Genomic DNA, 17,779 nt, shown 5'->3' with positions numbered 1-17,779 from the left:
TTAATCAATCTCATTACATTTTACGTTAAATCACATGAGAAAATACGTATACATTAACAAGATGTCATATACATGTTTTGTTGTTGGCATGCAGCTGGTTCATCTTATGTATGTATTCAACTAATAATTAAATTATGGTAAAGTATAGTTTGCAACCACATAAATCCATATATAGAAATGATGGAATTGGGAAAACCTAAATTATATGGCTTATTCATCATAACTCTGAGATTTTCTAATCCTATTTTTCTTAGAGTCGTGATGTACATGGATTAGCGTATTTTTGATTCGTTAAGGATATCAAACTATTAAGTGATCAAACAAAGTTCTTTAACAATCAATAATCAAAAATTTATCTTTGTTAATTGTGTGAATACGGCCAGATAAGATCATATAAGATGTGATTGAGAGATATGATTTACTGTGTGTATATCATAGGATCGAACACATAATCAAATTCAAATTGTAATTAATTTGATTGATGAGAGAAGATCATGAGCTCATGATTGATAATTTGATACAGCTAATTATTTCTCTAGTTAACCTCTTGTTTAATTACGTACTTGGTCATGATTGTTGACAATTGACGGTCAGGTAAGATTAGATCGATAATATGTAATTGATAGATAAATTTATAATGTATGTGTAATTATGATCCTAGTACATAAATCAAATTGTAATTGATTTGATTGATAAGAGGAGATCATCGATCATGAGCTCAGGATTGATAACTTGAAGGGTACGTTGTATCACTTGTATGGCTATATATAGAGGCCACATACTGTACATTTTTTATCATCTACAGAAAAAAGAAGCAGTCAAGCAAAAGTGCCTAGAAAACATGAGGATTTTTACCGTGCTTATGTTTGTGCTCCTTCATTCCGTTGTGTTGCAAGCTCAAGTGAGCTTAGTTACACCTCCCGTTCCCAGCCATGACCCTTCCACGGCGTTAGTACCACCATCTCCACCTCCAGCTGTGGCTACCCTACCTCCGCCTCCAGATGTCCTTCCACAACCTCCATCACCCCCACCAGATGTTCTTCCACAACCGCCAACACCACCACCAAGTCCTAATGTAGCTGATGTTTCTCTTTGTGCCATCCAATGTAGCGCTGATTGTGCCTCCATCTTTGATGCATCACAAACCTATAGCAGGTTCTTTTGGCGTCGCAGAGGAACTCGCCCGACTCCTAGAAACCCCCCAACTCCTAGAACCCCCCCAACTCCAGTTACTCCACCAGCTCCGGTTACTCCCCCAACTCCGGTTACTCCACCAGCTCCGGTTACTCCCCCAACTCCGGTTACTCCACCAGCTCCGGTTACTCCCCCAACTCCTACAACTCCTGGTACTCCCCCTCCTCCAGCTCCTGAAGCTCCTACACCGCCTGGTACTCCACCTCCCCCAACTCCGCAAGCTCCTACGCCTCCTGGTACTCCGCCTCCCCCAGCTCCGCAAGCTCCTACCCCTCCTGGTACTCCCCCTCCCCCTGCTCCGGTAGCTCCTACACCTCCTAGATCTCCACCCAGTCCTCCTGGTTGGAAACGATTCAATATACCAAGGGATATTCCACCGGCGGCTTGTATACCTGTGTGTATTGCAATATGCATGAATGTAAGCCCGCCACCCCCAGCCATGTTTTAATCAGGTATGTCATAACTTGGTCAGCCATGCATACTCCTTCTAGCCAATTTGTGTGAAATTTTAGTGAATTGATGAGTTGTTTAATTATGTTGCAGACTAGAATAATGATGGGAACGAGCAGAGATCATCAGTCTTATTATTCGACTTCGACAATGCTAGATGATGATTTGGAATTTGATCTTCTAATTAGCTATCTATTATTACATGTAGTTTGTTTTCCCTATAGTTTGTTAGCAACAATAATTTGATCATGTAATCGACTTGATGGCATGATGAATAAATAAATTCTTGTCCGTTTGGTACTAAAGTTAGAGTTTGAAGTCGGTTTAATTTAGCAGCGAAAGTTTCTCAATTAGAATGGTGAAAGATTATTAATTACGAATTAAATTTGAGCACCATGAGCATATATAAACTCGTATCTAAGAACTTTAACATGAAAATCAAAACAATAGCTCGATGTTGTTAGATTCGCAAGTAATCTTGCCGAAAGTTTCAACAAAATTGCTACAAGTAGCACATCATGAACTTGCAAGTCTCTTTCTCCAACTTCTCAATGGCTGATTTAGTTGCATCATTAGGGTTGGCGAAGCCAGAAACTTTGAAGACTCCGTCATCATTATCAAGAGGTTCCATTAATGACCCCCACCCGAAATTCATTGACATCGATCCTTGGCCTGAAACCCTATTGTCATCATCACCATGATCAATAAGTTGACAGTAATTTATGTCCACATTAACGGAAACTTCATTACGGTGATTCATGTCTCTTGCCAGGCACCGAACCACGTCGAAAATCTTTGCAATTGTATCCGGCAGGTACTCGTCTGGAGCACGCATGCTTCTAAGAGCCTCTTTCGTGACCTCAACCACCTTATGCATCAAAGTATCGACGCCGTCGAAGAGCTCGGAACGGTGGACTATAACCGGCTTTCGATCGGAAAAGAGTACCGAATCAATTATTTCTGAAGACCTGGTGAGAGTAAACTCGAACACAACCACCTCGCTAGGGTGGAACTCTGACAACGAGTGCCAGTTTCTCTTTGTGGATGAGCTGATTATATCTTTTACTTGAATCTCGCTACGATATCGGAACTTGTCGATCTCCTCCACAAGAATCACTGATTTTGACATAGTTTGGTGATTGAGACTATGAAGCAGTGTTTGATCGAGACTGGTTAACTTGGCGTGGCTCAGGTAATTAACTAACCTAGCTATTTATAGGTCCCATCACTCCCATGCACGTACTATTTCCTCTTCCATTGAGGTAATTCCTTTTATTTCCTTGTTCTGTATGGAAGTTATAAAATCTTTCCAAAACTAAACCTAGCTGCGCGCGCGCCACTATCGGGGTTTGTCCTTCTATTATTCTTTGGTAAGTATGGTTTCCTTTTGAAGAAGGAATATTTATTTACTAACACTTAACTCGTTAGGAGTTGGAGAATTAGCCAAAGACGGAGAGACTAACGATTAAATTACAAAAGCATTAACAAATAGAAAAAAAAAAAACAAGATTCAAATTGAGTTGATAATCTTCAACCATTGTTCTTTTGAATTACATTCGTAATACTCGTGTATATTGCCAATAAGTCAATAACTCATTAGTACCACTGTTAGATTTAAATCTAAGATTTAAAAACAAAATAATTTAACTTTAAAATAATACTTTTCACCATTAAATTTACATTCAGAATGATTGACCATGATTCTCTGATTAGGTGAACCACGTATCCCATAATCTTATTTCTTACATTCTAACCTAAAATGGACAAAAACAAAATCTCCCCAGGTGTGTGTGGGTCCCACGTGGTGAATTTGCCCTCCTCTTTTTACCATTCCAAATCAGCCCGAGAGTAAAAAAGCACGCGGTGAAAATCGAAAAAAGACAAAAGGGTAAATTTACAAGAGGTAAAAAAGTTCTATAACTTTATTATTACAGGGTTTCGTGACACCACCCGATATTTTTCCCTCCCTCGAGTCATCGTCATCGTCGTCGTCCTTCATTTTACTGGCACACACCGACGACCGCCACCGCCGAAGACGACACAGACGCCGAGACCGTTCTCGTCTCCGGAGGGCTAAATCCGACAATTCAAGCTTAAAGTTTTGGTCTTTTGGCGAACCAGGTACAGCTTCTTGAATCTTGATCGTGGCCGAATTGGGGTTTTCGTTTTTCCGGTTTCTAGGTGGGTGAGTCGGGTTTTCGGGCGGGTTCGGGTCTGGTTATTATTGGGTGCTTGCCGGATACGAGTTTTGCGGTTGCTGGTTGCGAAAGTTTGAGTCTTTATTGTGTGTGTATGTTTTTGTTGGGTCTGAAACCCTAGGATTTCTTGGGGTTTGGTGATGTGAGGATTGCATGTTGTTGAATTGGGAATTGAGTTGGTTCAGTTGAAGAGGGTTTTGTTGTTTTTGGGTTTTGGTTGATTATTGGGTTGAGAAGAGTTTGATGTTTATGTATGTTTATTTGCAGCTTCATATGTCATACACAATGTCATTGTGTGCAGTTTTTGTGTTGTGTTGCATGTTTGCAGACTTGGAATTGAGTTTAGTTCTGTCAGTGCAGAATAGTGAGGACGAGTTTTTTTTTTAAGTGAAATTTGTGTTTACAATATCGGTTTAGATTTTGGAGAATCATACATGGGGAGAAAAGGAAGTGGAATGATTATGACTTGTATGTACTCTTGCCTCTTTGTAGGGATCGGTGTGACCTGAGAAGAATGGGAAGTACTGGCGCTGAAGATATTTTGATGAGTGAGCCCACGATAGAGATAAAAGTAAAGACATTGGATTCACAAACTTATACTCTCAAAGTGGATAAAGAGGTAAGTACTCTTGCTAGTTCCAGAATAGTTCAATAATTCCTGTGAGGACATGCCGGTATTATATGTGCTGTTGAAGCTTTCTAAATATCTTGTTTTATGAACTGCAGATGCCAGTTCCTATTTTGAAAGAACAGATTGCCTCTGTTACTGGTGTGCTGTCAGAGCAACAACGGCTAATATGCAGAGGAAAAGTTCTCAAGGATGATCAGCTTCTCTCCGCCTATCGTATCCTATTCTTTTGTTGTTTTCAATGTTTTGATTGGTAGAAGTTGAAGCTTTGAAACTCTGTGCTGTCTTTGTTACTTAAGAGTGCTTTATCTCTTCGTCCTTCAAGATACATAGCTAGTATAATATGTCACCAATCAATCTGGGATATTAACTATGCGCGGCTATAAGTTACTGCTTAAGATGGATTTAATATCAATTTATTGAGTCAAGCTCATATGCCCCTTGCTACTTTTAAATAAGTTTCACTCACCAGATTTTGATATGAAGCATTTCAAATATTTTCTTAACATGATTTAGATGTTGAGGATGGCCACACCTTACATTTGGTTGTCAGACAACCTATTCCACCATCATCTGAGGGACTAGCAGATCATTCAGGTTGATATCACTCGTATAATGATATTCTTTAAATGTTTCTTTTGACAATATATGATTGGCCACATCTTCTATGGAAATTGTGGTATAAGCTTTTGACACGCTAATGTTTCTCTTTTCAATCTATTGGTACAATTGTTAAATCTCACAGCTGTTTTTTGCATGCTTTCACTGGTTTTAGCAACTGATCCTGCTTCAAGTACAAGCCGTGGTCGATCAAGTGTCTTCATTGAAAGTTTCAGTTTGCCTGTTGGGGGGGATGTTCAACCAGATTATAGTCGGGTGAGTACTAACTAAATGATATATGTTCCCACGTGTCGAATTATGTCTAATTATGATGGTTTTTTTATTATTATCTCTGCTGGTGTGTAGTTTCTCTCCGCTGTTCTGGGCTCTGTCGGAATTCCAAATATTGCAAGTGCCAGTGAAGGGGTTGATGTCATGGTAAACGTTAAAACTTTAAAAACTCAAGCTAAACCTTATATGACCCAAAGTATGCCTGTAACTGCACACTTGACTTATTCGGGTCTGGTGGGTGCCGAAGTAAAAAATTTAGCCATGCTTCTTTGCATTGTTTGATGTTGAAAGGAAAAGAGAAATTGCAATGGCGCCTCTTGAGAATTAATAAATATTGTGTATAATCTACGTTCATATACCACTTTTTGTCGAATGTCAATTACTTCTCTGTACTTGTATCTTAAATTTGGTACATGGATGGTTGATATGCTGCAGTTTCCTCCTGGGACAAATAGGCCAGAAAGGACATCAGGTTTGAGTGGTTTGTTTGGTTTAACCCAACTTCTTTCTGAGCAAACTACCGCAAGGGCTCAACCTGATGGATCAAATGACACTTTTGGTCAGTCCGCGGCATTTTCATTGGGGAATCTGCCACCTCTGGCAAGTTTAAAGTTCCAACTTTATTCTATCATTTTATTTTATGCCTGCTTTGATGTTTAGTATTTGGATCTGTATGAATTGACTTTTCTGCTTTATTGGTGGTCCTTTTAGGTGATTCCTGATTCGTTGAATACTTTATCTCGATATCTGAGTCATATAAGGCGCGACTTTCAGGCAATTGGTGAGTATTCTCCATAGGTCTTTTGATAATTTATGTTTTTTTCACCTATGCTTCTGGTTTTCTATAATTGCTTTTATTGATTCACTAACAGCCAGAGATGGAGGACAGAGTCAAGCAGCTATTCATAGGAATGACGGAAGTTCGAATTCGTCATCTGGTTCTGGAATAAGACGAGAGGGCCCCCCCTCACCTGCATCATTGGCAGAAGTCATCCGTACTGCTAGACTATTACTCATTGAACAAGTTGGAGACTCTCTACTTGTGCGTTCTCAAGTGTAATTGTAAATTTCCTATATATTGTCGCTAGTATATAATTTGGCCTTTCAAATTCGATAGTGTGCTAGTAGCTTGATTTTATCTGGTGTCCTCATAATTTAGCTACAAGCTTACGACTCTTTGATTTTATTCTGTTAAACGAAAAGACATAGTGATTTTTCATGCTACATCATCTTTGCAGCAACTTGCAAGCCAGTTGGAGAATCAAGCAAATGTGACGGATCACTCAGTAAGGAGGCGAATCCAAGCCAGTTCATTGAGTACCGGAGCCGTGATTCATAATTTAGGTGCCTGTTTACTTGAACTTGGCCGTACAATGATGACAGTGCAAATGGGCCTAACACCGGTATCATCTGAATCCAAATTTGCTTTCTGACTCATCAAATTCCTTTCGAGTATTATCTGATGTGTAATTTTTTTTTTTGGCTCATCTCTCACAGTCTGATGCAGTGGTTAATGCTGGACCTGCAGTTTTCATATCCCCGACGGGTCCTAACCCTATAATGGTTCAGGTATTTTTCTACACCTAAATCAGAGATTGAAATCTCTCTTCTGAAGTTTGTTTATCTGTGCTGATTGAGACTGAATGATACTCGGCCAGCCTCTTCCATTTCAATCAGGAATGAGTGTAGGTGCCATGCCCATGGGAGCTCTGCAGCCTGGTTCTGGTCTACTGAATGGATTTGGTTCTGGTTTTCATCCAAGGCGTATTGATATACAAATACGAAGAGGTACCTGTTATATATTCCATGTTCTGTCTACTTCTTGTTTGATGTAAAATATATGCCCGTGTATAAGTATTATTTACTTTCACCATAAGGTTCACCAACGACCACTGCCAATGTCAATCGAGAGGAGCATCTCGATCTTCAGCAACCTTTACAAAGAAACGCAGCACCAAGTTCAGGTGGTGAAAATCCTGCCAATCAAACAGCGCCAAGTATCTCAGATGGTTCAGCTTCTGCTGGAGATTTGGGTGTAAGGCCAAGGGTAGTGCCAATCAGGACCGTACTTGGCAGTCGCATACCATCGGAGTCTGCTGGTAGTTCATTTGGGTTATACTATCCATTTCTTGGAAGGTCTCAAAATGTAGCTTCTGGAAATGTGAATGCTGAGCAAGTATCTCAAGCATCTGGTGATCGTCATCCTGCCGGCCTTCATACTGATCGGCAATCTTCAGAAAACATTACAGATCCTGCAAGAGAGGGTAATATTTCCATTTTTTCTTTCTGTTGAGTATTACAAAATTATAAACCAAGTACGCCAACCGGATTGAGTTTGTCTCTTCTACATTAGTTAACCAAGACTCTGAAGTAGCTATACTAGTTGAAATACTTATACTGGCTGTGTCTTGCAGGATCAACTCCCTATATAAGGCAACCAGATCCCCCCATTGGACGAAGTGTTAGTATCAACCTTTTTTCATCTGGTGGAACCCAAAACGATCAAGAATCTGAGAGACAGGTCCCAAGCGGTATTTTAAATATACTAAGGGCTCTCTTTCCTGGTGATGAAATTCGCGTAGAAGATGGCAGTGTACAAGGAATGAATTCTAGTTCTGTATCAGATCAGGCAAGGACACCTAGTGGTGTTGCTGTTGCTCCAGAAGCTGAACTGAGGGTTACTGAAGAAGGATTATTTTTGTCTAATTTGCTTCATCAAGTAATGCCATTGATATCTCAAGCAGCAACTAGAGAGCCAGGTCATGTACCTGCAGAAGCGGAAAATTCTTCTGAGCACACAATGGCCCAAGACTCTTCCACCGTGGTATGCATGTTACACCATCTATCATTTACTGGCCTTCTATGCTTCATGTTTCAACAGGCTTTGGGTTTCTATTTCAGTTAGCATTTTTCCCCATCATGGCCAAAGAAAATTTACATTTTGTAAATCTTGATTTTAGGCTGAAGTAAACAAAATTTAAATAATAGAGAACTTGAAGTCATCATGTATATGTTTTGCAGACGGAAAATTCCAATGTTGGGACATCGCGTCGGCATAGTCAGAGTGATTGTGACGAGCCTCCTAGTTCAAAACGTCAAAAGGTGCTGTTGTTGAAAATCTTATCCATTTTTTGTTTTGATTCTCTCTTTCTGTTTTAACTGATGCTTCTAAGGTTGCCATACGTTATAGTCATATTGTCTCTCTAAAATAAATTCCCCACATTTTAAAGTCAGTAGTGGAAGCATACAGCATACAATTAACGATTACTACCAAGTCATGGCTTCTTATAATTCGTAGTGAATGTCCTACATAGCATAACTTAAAGATGTCACATAGTGAACTTAGTTCAAGAATTACAATTCAAGAGAGATCATCCTTTGTGGGAACAATAATCTTACACCGCAGCATTAGGAAATATATACTGAAGTTTAAGAGTTTCTCCTGGGTTTTGTGAACTGACAGTATTGGCTTCTTAAAATGCAGAACGAGTAGGTTATCTTGTCTAAGCAGCTATCCATGGTGAAAAGTGATCAGTTATCTTCAGTTACAAAATCATGTACTTCTGCTGCCGGCAAATGGTGCATGGCGTTACTCATTGTGTCAATATCGGCTTTCTTTTTTTACATCTCAAGCAAGATTGTAGAACTTTTGAGTTATGATTTGCTCTGGGGACGTGATTTTGAAGATATATAAATATGAGAGAGTTATTTGACTTGAAATTATGAGTCCGAATTTCATCTTTGGGGGTGATTCATGTGAGGTTTTTGAATTATCTTGTATATCTCTTATAGTAGATCAGCAGGTGGCTGATTGGATGACAACATGAAATGTTTGGATAGATTTTCCTCCAGCTTCTTCATCCTGCCTGTATATCAGTGTATATAGCCATTTTTTTTTTCAACCAACCAAGAATCCACTTGCTTTTTGATATGTCGAGTAGCAGCTCAATTCCTTCCTCGATATATCCTTCTTCTCCAACACCTGTTTTCATGGAGTTGGAGTCGAATTTTAACTGCCTCCTTGCCCTCGCTCGATCGCAAAACGTACATGAGACTCCCTGGATTCGAACCTCTCCGTCGACTCTTAGTAACCGTAGAGCTTGACGCCTTCATGATCAAAGGTTTCAGGGTTATGCTTCAATTTTCAGCCAGCATCCCTACCACCTTGATGGATGTATTCGGTGATATGAAGAAAGGTTGTGAGCTGATGATGGATATAAACCTTTATTAGGTTAGTCCTTGTAGTAGTCTCAAATAACATCTAACATTTATTATTCAAGTTGAGAGAAGTTGTTGTCATTCATGTTGCTAGTGAGTTTGATAATATCAGCTTTGATCATGTCTTCCGAGAAGTTAATTTCTTAGCTGATGCTCTTGTAAATCTCGGGTACAGTTTGCATTCTCTGAAGATTTGGCTAGGTGCGCTTCCTCCTCAGGCTGCGCAAGCATTCCATTTAGATACTGTTAATATTGGCTGCCCTAGAAGCGTCTCGTTATAATTTTCTTTTTCTTCTAAAAAAAAAAAGGTTGAGAGAATCTGTGCCACAAGCTCTATGCTTTTGATCACAGCTTCCTTCAGGACACGTGTTTAAACATAGTTCATAAGGCCCAAAGGTACAATCCATTCTGGCCCATGAGAAAAACCGGCTTAAACTGGGCCCAAACCGACCCGAATTGCCGCCCTTATAATTTGTAGGAGAAGCTCACAGCTGGTGCATCTTAGGGTTTAGAGCTTAACTGCCGCCGAGCCTCCGCCGAAACTCACCTTCGTCTCTCCGAGCAATCAATCATGGCCGAACAGGTTCGCTCTCTCTCTTTCTCTCTCTCTACTCTTTGGTTAGGGTTTAGTTGCTCTCACTAACAGTGTGATTTGGTTTCAGACCGAGAAAGCTTTTCTGAAGCAGCCTAAGGTGTTCTTGAGGTGAATTTCTCAGCTTCAAAATCAAGATTTGGTTTTTATTCAATTTGATCATGATTTTTGTTTTCTTAAGGTTTTGATTTGGTTTTTTAGCTCGAAGAAAACCGGAAAGGGAAAGAGACCTGGAAAAGGTGGCAACCGGTTCTGGAAGAGCGTCGGGCTCGGCTTCAAGACCCCGAGGGATGCCATCGAAGGTATTGCACTCTCGATTTTGTTGTGAAATGGAGTAGTGTGTGTATGGACATGTTGTGTTTTACTTGAGTTTTTGATTTGTTTGTGGCAATTTGATCGATTTGTTTCAGTACAAAAATGTGTGATCGCATTGCTCTTTGTTATTGGATGGTTTGAATTCTCGTAGAATGGCGAAAAGTGTGTTTAGTATAGCCTTGATGATATAAGATGTTCCTAGCTGAACTAGGGAAATGTGGGAGTATAATTTCTCTTGGAGGAGTTGAGTAATTGGATGATGAGCATTTAGTGTTTTTGCTGATATGGATTCGATATTTTTGGGGATCTAACAGGGACATACATTGATAAGAAATGCCCATTCACTGGGAATGTCTCTATCAGGGGACGTATCTTAGCTGGTACTTGCCACAGCGCTAAGATGAACAAGACCATTATTGTTCGACGGAATTACCTGCATTATATCAAGAAGTATCAAAGGTACGGTATTGGAGTTCATTTCTCTTGATTTCTACAAGTTATGTTTTCATTGTGGTAAAGTAAAAGGATGCTCTTTTATGTAATACTGAAATATTCTGTTTCGTATCATGCTTCAGATATGAGAAGAGGCACTCGAACATTGCTGCACACGTGTCTCCATGCTTCCGTGTGAAAGAAGGAGACCATGTTATCATCGGGCAGTGCAGGTCAAATTTCTAAGCCACTACTACTCTTGATGGAGTGTTCTAATATGTGTGCGTTGCTCATCTTTTATTTGTTTGTCTATGTTTAGGCCATTGTCCAAGACCAAGAGGTTCAATGTGCTGAAGGTGATTCCCGCTGGATCGTCGTCAGCTTTTGGAAAGAAGGCTTTCACTGGAAGTTAAGTCTAATTCTCATGGTAGGGTGATATTGTAGATGGTTTAGGGTGAACTGATTATGAACTTTGAGAAGACTATTAATGGTTAACGGTGCTGCCCATTCTGTTGTTAAAACTTTTGATTATTATTTAGATTTTGGAATTTTGGAGATCCTTTGGTATGTTGTTTTCAGTCCAGGATCAAAACTGCGCATATTATCTTAATTCGTATTAGTTCTTCCGTAGTTCTTGCCACTTTTCTTTTGTGGCAATCGCGTTTGTGATGAAGTGGAACTTGTTTTGAGTCAGACCAACCTGCATGATTCTTCCGGCAAATCTTTTTTTTGGTGTAATGAAAACAGAAAACAAAAACTCTTAACATGATGGATTCTTAAAAACCAGTGTTTAAAACTTGTTGAAAAACAGTAAGTTGGAGTAATGCTATCGAGCATAATCTAAGCTATAGCTATATTTATTAATCAAATCGCGGTGCCAGAAGTTCTATATGAAATCGTCAAACAAGAAAATGGTGATTGATCACCTACCGCTTAAACAAGGGAAGATCCATGTAAAACGTGCAAGCAAGGCGATTGATCCATACAAACAACCTGATCGTTGCCAACGTAGCTCTAAAATTTCGATTCATTGACAAAAGCACTTGCATACTATCAATTCATGATATGTTACTGTTCTGTTTGAAACCACAAGTGAATTTGTGGGTGACAACAATTGGGCCACGTATCAGTCTCACTTGTGTGTTGTGTCATCTGAAAGATGAAGATTCTCCTTCAACCAATACTTACCAACTAACCAATTAAAGTTTTCCCAGAAAACTAACAGAGTACGTCTCCTAGGCTCAAACTTCTGAATATGACAGCAAAGACTCACAGCTAAATTATATTCCATTTCTTCACTGTGTTCACATTTGCAAAAGAATTTTACCCAAAACTGTAAATATAGAAGTTACTGGAAAGAATAGTGGTGCTTCATATTATTGTGGAAAAACCTTTTAAATGGGCAAAGGGCAATAACAATGGTGTAAATGAAATGACCCAGAACAGCAAATTATCACTGTGCTTGATGAACAAGGAGCAGAGTTTCCATATAAGAGGAGAAGATATTTTCTGGAGATTTGTTATTGTGAAAAAGTTGAGGCAGAATAAAGGAGGGGAAAAAGAAAAAAAAAAAAAATCTAAGGTCATTGTCTTGCATGATCACTTTCACATTGAACATACCTTTCCGTTCACTTTCAAACTTTTTAGGGGGCAATTATTGTTGATTAAATAAAACAAAGGTTCATCAATTGTGTTTGAAATATATCGGATTTGATCTCTTTCATGCTACATAGGTTGAAATTTATATTCCTAACCACAATGAAGCATATGTGATATATATCTTTGAATACTATCCTAACCACATCCTTGTTATGCTAATAACATAATCTTTTTCCATTACATTTCTTTGAGAATATCACACACCCTACCCAGTAACCACTAACAACACATGGCCTAATTCCTCTGATATGATTATCGGTAGTTAATCACTAAGATAAATAAACCTGGTTTTAGTGGTTGTGACATTTCAGAAAGTGGAACCCTTTTTGGTGAAGATGTTAGTTGGTGATCTTGGTCAAACACAATATAGATATTAATCAACACCAAAACTTGGCATCTTTACCTCCTCTAAATTTTGAGACAAGGAAATAGGCAACAAAATACAGTCCCAGTTTTAGCTTACCTCATCTGTAAGCAAGAAGCAAGACCAAAAAACTTCTTCTTCTTTTTTCAGTAGAATAATAATATTATTATTATTTTTGGTTACAAGAATAATAATATTATAGAACCCAACAAACTGATTTTCAGCCACATTTTCACAGAAAAATCTGGAATCTCCATTCTTTCATCTTTCTCTCTGATAAATACTCAATAGTCAATAGTCTAAAACAGAGGCCCCCATTTCCCACTCACATATTCCCAGAATCTTCTTCTCTCCACAAGTTTATATTTCCTCTGTTCTCTCTGTTTCTACTATTTGATTCCCTCTACAACTTTGCTGAGAATTCAAGCACTGAAAATAGCACCGACATTATAATCTTTCATCTCAAAGCACTAAGGCATGTGTTTGAATGATGCAGAAATGGGAAACATGGAGAACAACAACAAGGAATCTATGGTGATGAGCTCCGATCAGCAGAGCACCGTGTTGAATTCGTTTCAGGTGAGAATTCAATCAATTTTGTGTTCTTTGATGGCTTAGCTTTGTTGGGTTGTTGTCAAGTTTGGAACTTTTTAGGACCCATTTGGTTGAAATTGAGCTCTGGGATTTGGGTCTCTTATTTGGTTCATGATTGACATTACTCATGATTCTGCACTTTACTATAGTAATTGGTTTTTACTGTATCAGATATGAAAGTTTTCAGCTTGATTAATAATGCTGTACTGTTTTCACATGTTAAACTGTTAAAGACCAATCCTTTTTAGTAAGCTGCAATTTAATTGGCTTGCTGTGAATGATTGGGAATCTGGAAGGTGAACTTTTACCAAATAAATGTGTTTATTTATGATCAAACTATGATATTTTGAGGTTCGTATTCTTGTGTGGGACAGTTTCTATTCTTTGTGCTTCGATTTCAGTTTATCTGAAAGAAGTTACAGAACAGGGAAAAAGAGAATGATTGATGTTTCATACTCTTTTTCTTTTTATATAATGACTTTGTTTTTAGCAATTCATTTCCACCCTTTTGTGAACATCCTGATTTGGTTGATGGTTAGGTGCTATTTAAATTTTGTTCTTTAATCCGAGGTTTATTTATGGTTGGTTTGTCCTGCAGAAGTTTAGATATTAGTTGGGGAGAAGTTTGAGTTCCGTAAGTTAATTGTTCTTGAGACTTATATCTGATCTAAGTTTTGTTATTTTGTTAATCTTTCAGCTGGAAAGCATATCTGAGGATTCAGTAGTTGTAGATCCAAAACAGAACATGTTACACTTTGTCCCTGCCCTTCGGTCAGGAGAGTGGTCTGATATTGGATTTCGCTCCCATATGGAAGATACTCATATATGCATTGGTGACTTGGCTAAGAAATTTGGTTATAATGTACTCAATGACGAAGAAGCTATCTCCTTCTATGGTGTAAGTTCACTTACCTTCTTCTGTTTACTACACTTCGCTGTATGGCAATGCTTCTTTGCTTTCCATTCTAAGTCATGGTCTGAATGATGCGATGTCAATTTAAACAGGTATTTGATGGTCATGGGGGAAAAGATGCAGCGCAATTTGTTCGTGACAACTTGCCAAGAGTTATTGTTGAGGATTCTGACTTTCCGGTAGAGCTTGAAAAGGTAATAACAAGGTCATTTGTTGAGACAGATGCTGCATTTGCAAAAACTTGCTCTGTTCGGTCTTCCCTTGCTTCTGGCACAACTGCACTCACTGCAATGATATTTGGGAGGTAAGAAACTCTTTGTTCCAGTGTTCATAGGCTGCATTTACTTCATGTCGTCTTACAAGCAATATATTGAAAAAATCTGCTAGTCTTGGTGCTTGTGCTTAAAGTATAGGAAAGGAAGTAACCGGCCCAAACATGGGGTGTTACATTGGAATTGAATTACTTCATTTACATCTACTCTTTGTTGGCCCCTTCTCACGTCTAAGTTCTTGATACTGCTTAGTTTGTTTTCGTCAGACTTTTGTTCTGTTTGTTGTTCCTTATAAAAAAAAAACGTTATTGTTGGACAGGTCTTTGCTTGTGGCGAATGCCGGAGATTGTAGGGCTATATTGTCACGAAATGGAGCAGCTATAGAAATGTCAAAAGATCATAGACCCTGCTGCACAAAAGAAAGGATGAGGATTGAGTCTTTGGGTGGATATGTTGATGATGGTTATCTGAATGGTCAGTTAGGGGTTACCCGTGCATTAGGTGATTGGCATCTTGAAGGATTGAAGGATGAAGGTGAAAGGGGAGGACCCTTGAGTGCTGAGCCAGAACTTAAATTGACAACACTGACCAAGGATGATGAATTTTTAATCATTGGTAGTGATGGAATATGGGATGTCTTCACCAACCAAAATGCCGTAGACTTTGCTCGAAGGAAACTCCAAGAGCACAATGATGTGAAGCTGTGTTGCAAGCAAATAGTAGAGGAGGCAATAAAACGTGGTGCAACTGACAATTTGACACTTGTTATGGTGAGTTTCCACTTGGAGCCACCTCCACATGTGGTAGTCGAAAGGTCTAGAGTCAGACGTAGTATTTCTGCTGAGGGACTACAAAATCTTCAGTTCTTCTTAGATCAATAGATGAACTAGTGTGCTCCATTTGTTGATGTTTCTGGTGATGGGCAAAGGTTAAAACTTAGAATTGATCAATAAGAACTTCGGCTTCTGTATATATATCCAGGGACTGCAGCCTTGCTTCCTCTATATCTAGTGCTTCAGTTGATTCTACAGAAGATGAGAAGGATGCAGAAGACATTCGTATTGCCAAGTTTTGGGATAACAGTCTGTACACTAATAGAACATAATGGAGATCAAACTTTGAGGTAAGGAATTGCGTTGCATATGAGAGGTTAAGGCAGTTCTCAGTTGCTTATAAATTGTTCTGTAACTGTACTTTTAGCTTTGAATTTGTACATACTCTTCTTTTCCTTTCCAACATTTTGGTTGTTTACCCTTTATATTCTTCCTTTAACGATTTTATCACAAGTGCACAAAGAGTCATCAAACTGATACTCAGACTTCAAGAATACACTAAAACAAAAAGTTTCGGTCTATTACTTCTCAATCATTGTGTCTATGCTGTACCGTAATCTTACAAGAATTTCTGTCTATTACTTCTCAATCATTGTGTGTCTATGCTACACCAAAACCATATTTTCCCGCTCAACTTCTCTTTAATCTCAGTTCTAGCAATGCGTATCAAAAACAAAGTGGCACAAAATATAGCAACAATTAGCATCAAGAAAACGCTGTTCCATCCCCTTGTTGAAATGTAGCCTGCCAAAAGAGGACCAAGAGCTGCTCCAACAGACCCCGTACCATCTATGATTGCGGTTACAGTAGCCAAGGCACGAGAATTGCCTCTGATTAAGGTCTGAGTGCCGAGATCAGCAGCAACAGCTGTTGTGATGAGCGCATATGGACCATTCACCAGCAATCCGGCAATAAACATCAGAACAATGTTGGCAAACATAGATAAGCTTCCATATGCCCTGTAGAGAACAAGGGCTGGGACTGAAAGTAACAAAAATGCAATTGATGTAACAGCCCGAGCTTCAAGCATATCTGATATCAATCCCGCTAGAATTCCACCAAGGACTCCTCCAATATCGAATATTGTAGAAAGGTTTCCAGCAGTTTTGTGTGACAGATGCACCCCAGCAACAGCTACAAGGTAAAACAGAAGTCATGATTAATATGACGAGTTCATAATAACACCAAACTACAATAAGTAAATTGAAATCTATAGTTATGAACACTGATTTCTTTAATTCTATTTGGTATTTCATACAGCACATGCATCTTTCTTGTGATCCTAAGCACAAACATTGCCAAAATAATTCAGTTTATCATACAAGAGCATCAGAGTCAAAGAATTACCTGTGTGCCTTATGTAGAAAGGCAACCAGTACAGGAAAGTGTAAGACACCAGCTTCGAAAAGAAGAGGCAGAACGCAAATGGCGCAACCCCCGGCAACCTCCACGCCTCCAAAAACCCAATCGCAGTCAAAGTTTCCGCCCCAGCACCAACATCAGCATCTACATTTTCCCCTCTAAGTAATCCAGCTTCTTCTGATTCCACCTTCTCCACATTCACCACCCCATTAACCTCCAGATTCATCTCAACCTCCTCCTTCCCCGGCACCTCAAACCCCAAGTCCTCCGGCCTCACAGGAAGAAACAAAAACACCAAACCTCCCACCAATATCACCAAAACTCCAGGCACAACAAACGACCAACCCCATCCGTATTCCAAAACCCCGGAAGCAATAACCGATCCCACAATGTTCCCAACCGAAGTATGTGAACTCCACACACCCATTATCAACCCCCTTTTCGTCTTCCCAAACCAATTCCCCACAACTGCCACAACACAAGGCCACCCTATTGACTGAAACAACCCACACACAACTTGCACACCCACAAAGTACCACAACATATGCACATTGCACCAATAACCTAACCCGAAAAGACATGTCAAAACTCCACTCCCTAACATCCCATAAGCAAGAAACAACCTCAAATCAATCCTATCACCAACATGCCCTGCAAAATACATTCCAATAGAATATGCAGATAGAAATGCAAGATCAAGTTCTCCAAGCCTGTGAGTGCCATCAGGGCCATTAAAGGGAGCCCAACCGGTGTCGAAAGAGCTCGAATTGGACTGGAGTTGGGGCCAAGAACACTCTTGACGATGCTGGGGGGCTTCCTGGAGGCGTGGAAGGAAGCATAGGCAAGGAAGGTGATGATCAGGAC

The 17,779-nt window shown here is 39.4% G+C and overlaps 5 protein-coding genes across 5 annotated transcripts; 4 read left to right on the top strand and 1 right to left on the bottom strand.

Annotated features, from left to right (window-relative positions):
• Positions 1-841: 841 nt before the first annotated feature.
• Positions 842-1,901, top strand: LOC101306962. Its single transcript, XM_004288710.1, has 2 exons — positions 842-1,646; positions 1,738-1,901. Exon 1 carries the CDS (start codon positions 842-844, stop codon positions 1,640-1,642), a length of 801 nt encoding a protein of 266 aa, XP_004288758.1. The 3' UTR covers positions 1,643-1,646; positions 1,738-1,901.
• Positions 1,902-3,632: 1,731 nt separating this feature from the next.
• Positions 3,633-9,078, top strand: LOC101296137. The gene is made up of 16 exons (XM_004287186.1): positions 3,633-3,765; positions 4,335-4,461; positions 4,569-4,686; positions 4,987-5,067; positions 5,246-5,346; positions 5,437-5,508; positions 5,797-5,961; positions 6,073-6,142; positions 6,234-6,403; positions 6,600-6,764; positions 6,859-6,930; positions 7,020-7,149; positions 7,239-7,625; positions 7,776-8,185; positions 8,383-8,463; positions 8,846-9,078. Exons 2-16 carry the CDS (start codon positions 4,357-4,359, stop codon positions 8,852-8,854), a joined length of 2,136 nt encoding a protein of 711 aa, XP_004287234.1. The 5' UTR covers positions 3,633-3,765; positions 4,335-4,356; the 3' UTR covers positions 8,855-9,078.
• A 992-nt stretch (positions 9,079-10,070) lies between these two features.
• On the top strand, positions 10,071-11,433 carry LOC101296703 (40S ribosomal protein S11-1-like). The gene is made up of 6 exons (XM_004287188.1): positions 10,071-10,162; positions 10,242-10,282; positions 10,373-10,473; positions 10,801-10,945; positions 11,062-11,151; positions 11,238-11,433. Exons 1-6 carry the CDS (start codon positions 10,151-10,153, stop codon positions 11,329-11,331), a joined length of 483 nt encoding a protein of 160 aa, XP_004287236.1. The 5' UTR covers positions 10,071-10,150; the 3' UTR covers positions 11,332-11,433.
• Positions 11,434-13,261: 1,828 nt separating this feature from the next.
• Positions 13,262-15,939, top strand: LOC101296420 (probable protein phosphatase 2C 27-like). The gene is made up of 4 exons (XM_004287187.1): positions 13,262-13,520; positions 14,233-14,433; positions 14,541-14,752; positions 15,040-15,939. The coding sequence occupies exons 1-4, from the start codon at positions 13,419-13,421 to the stop codon at positions 15,599-15,601; spliced, it is 1,077 nt and encodes a 358-aa protein (XP_004287235.1). The 5' UTR covers positions 13,262-13,418; the 3' UTR covers positions 15,602-15,939.
• A 117-nt stretch (positions 15,940-16,056) lies between these two features.
• On the bottom strand, positions 16,057-17,756 carry LOC101306673 (putative glycerol-3-phosphate transporter 5-like; the record flags this gene model as incomplete). Its single annotated transcript, XM_004288709.1, has 2 exons — positions 16,057-16,687; positions 16,901-17,756. Coding segments are annotated over 2 exons (1,401 nt in total), but the record flags the coding sequence as incomplete, so codon positions are not given.
• Between the last annotated feature and the right edge of the window lie 23 nt (positions 17,757-17,779).

The sequence above is a fragment of the Fragaria vesca genome, linkage group LG1 (assembly GCF_000184155.1).
Source record: "Fragaria vesca subsp. vesca linkage group LG1, FraVesHawaii_1.0, whole genome shotgun sequence".
NCBI classification, from domain to species: domain Eukaryota; kingdom Viridiplantae; phylum Streptophyta; class Magnoliopsida; order Rosales; family Rosaceae; genus Fragaria; species Fragaria vesca.
The sequence above is the reverse complement of the archived record's forward strand: the minus strand, read 5'-3'. Positions and strand labels throughout refer to the sequence as shown.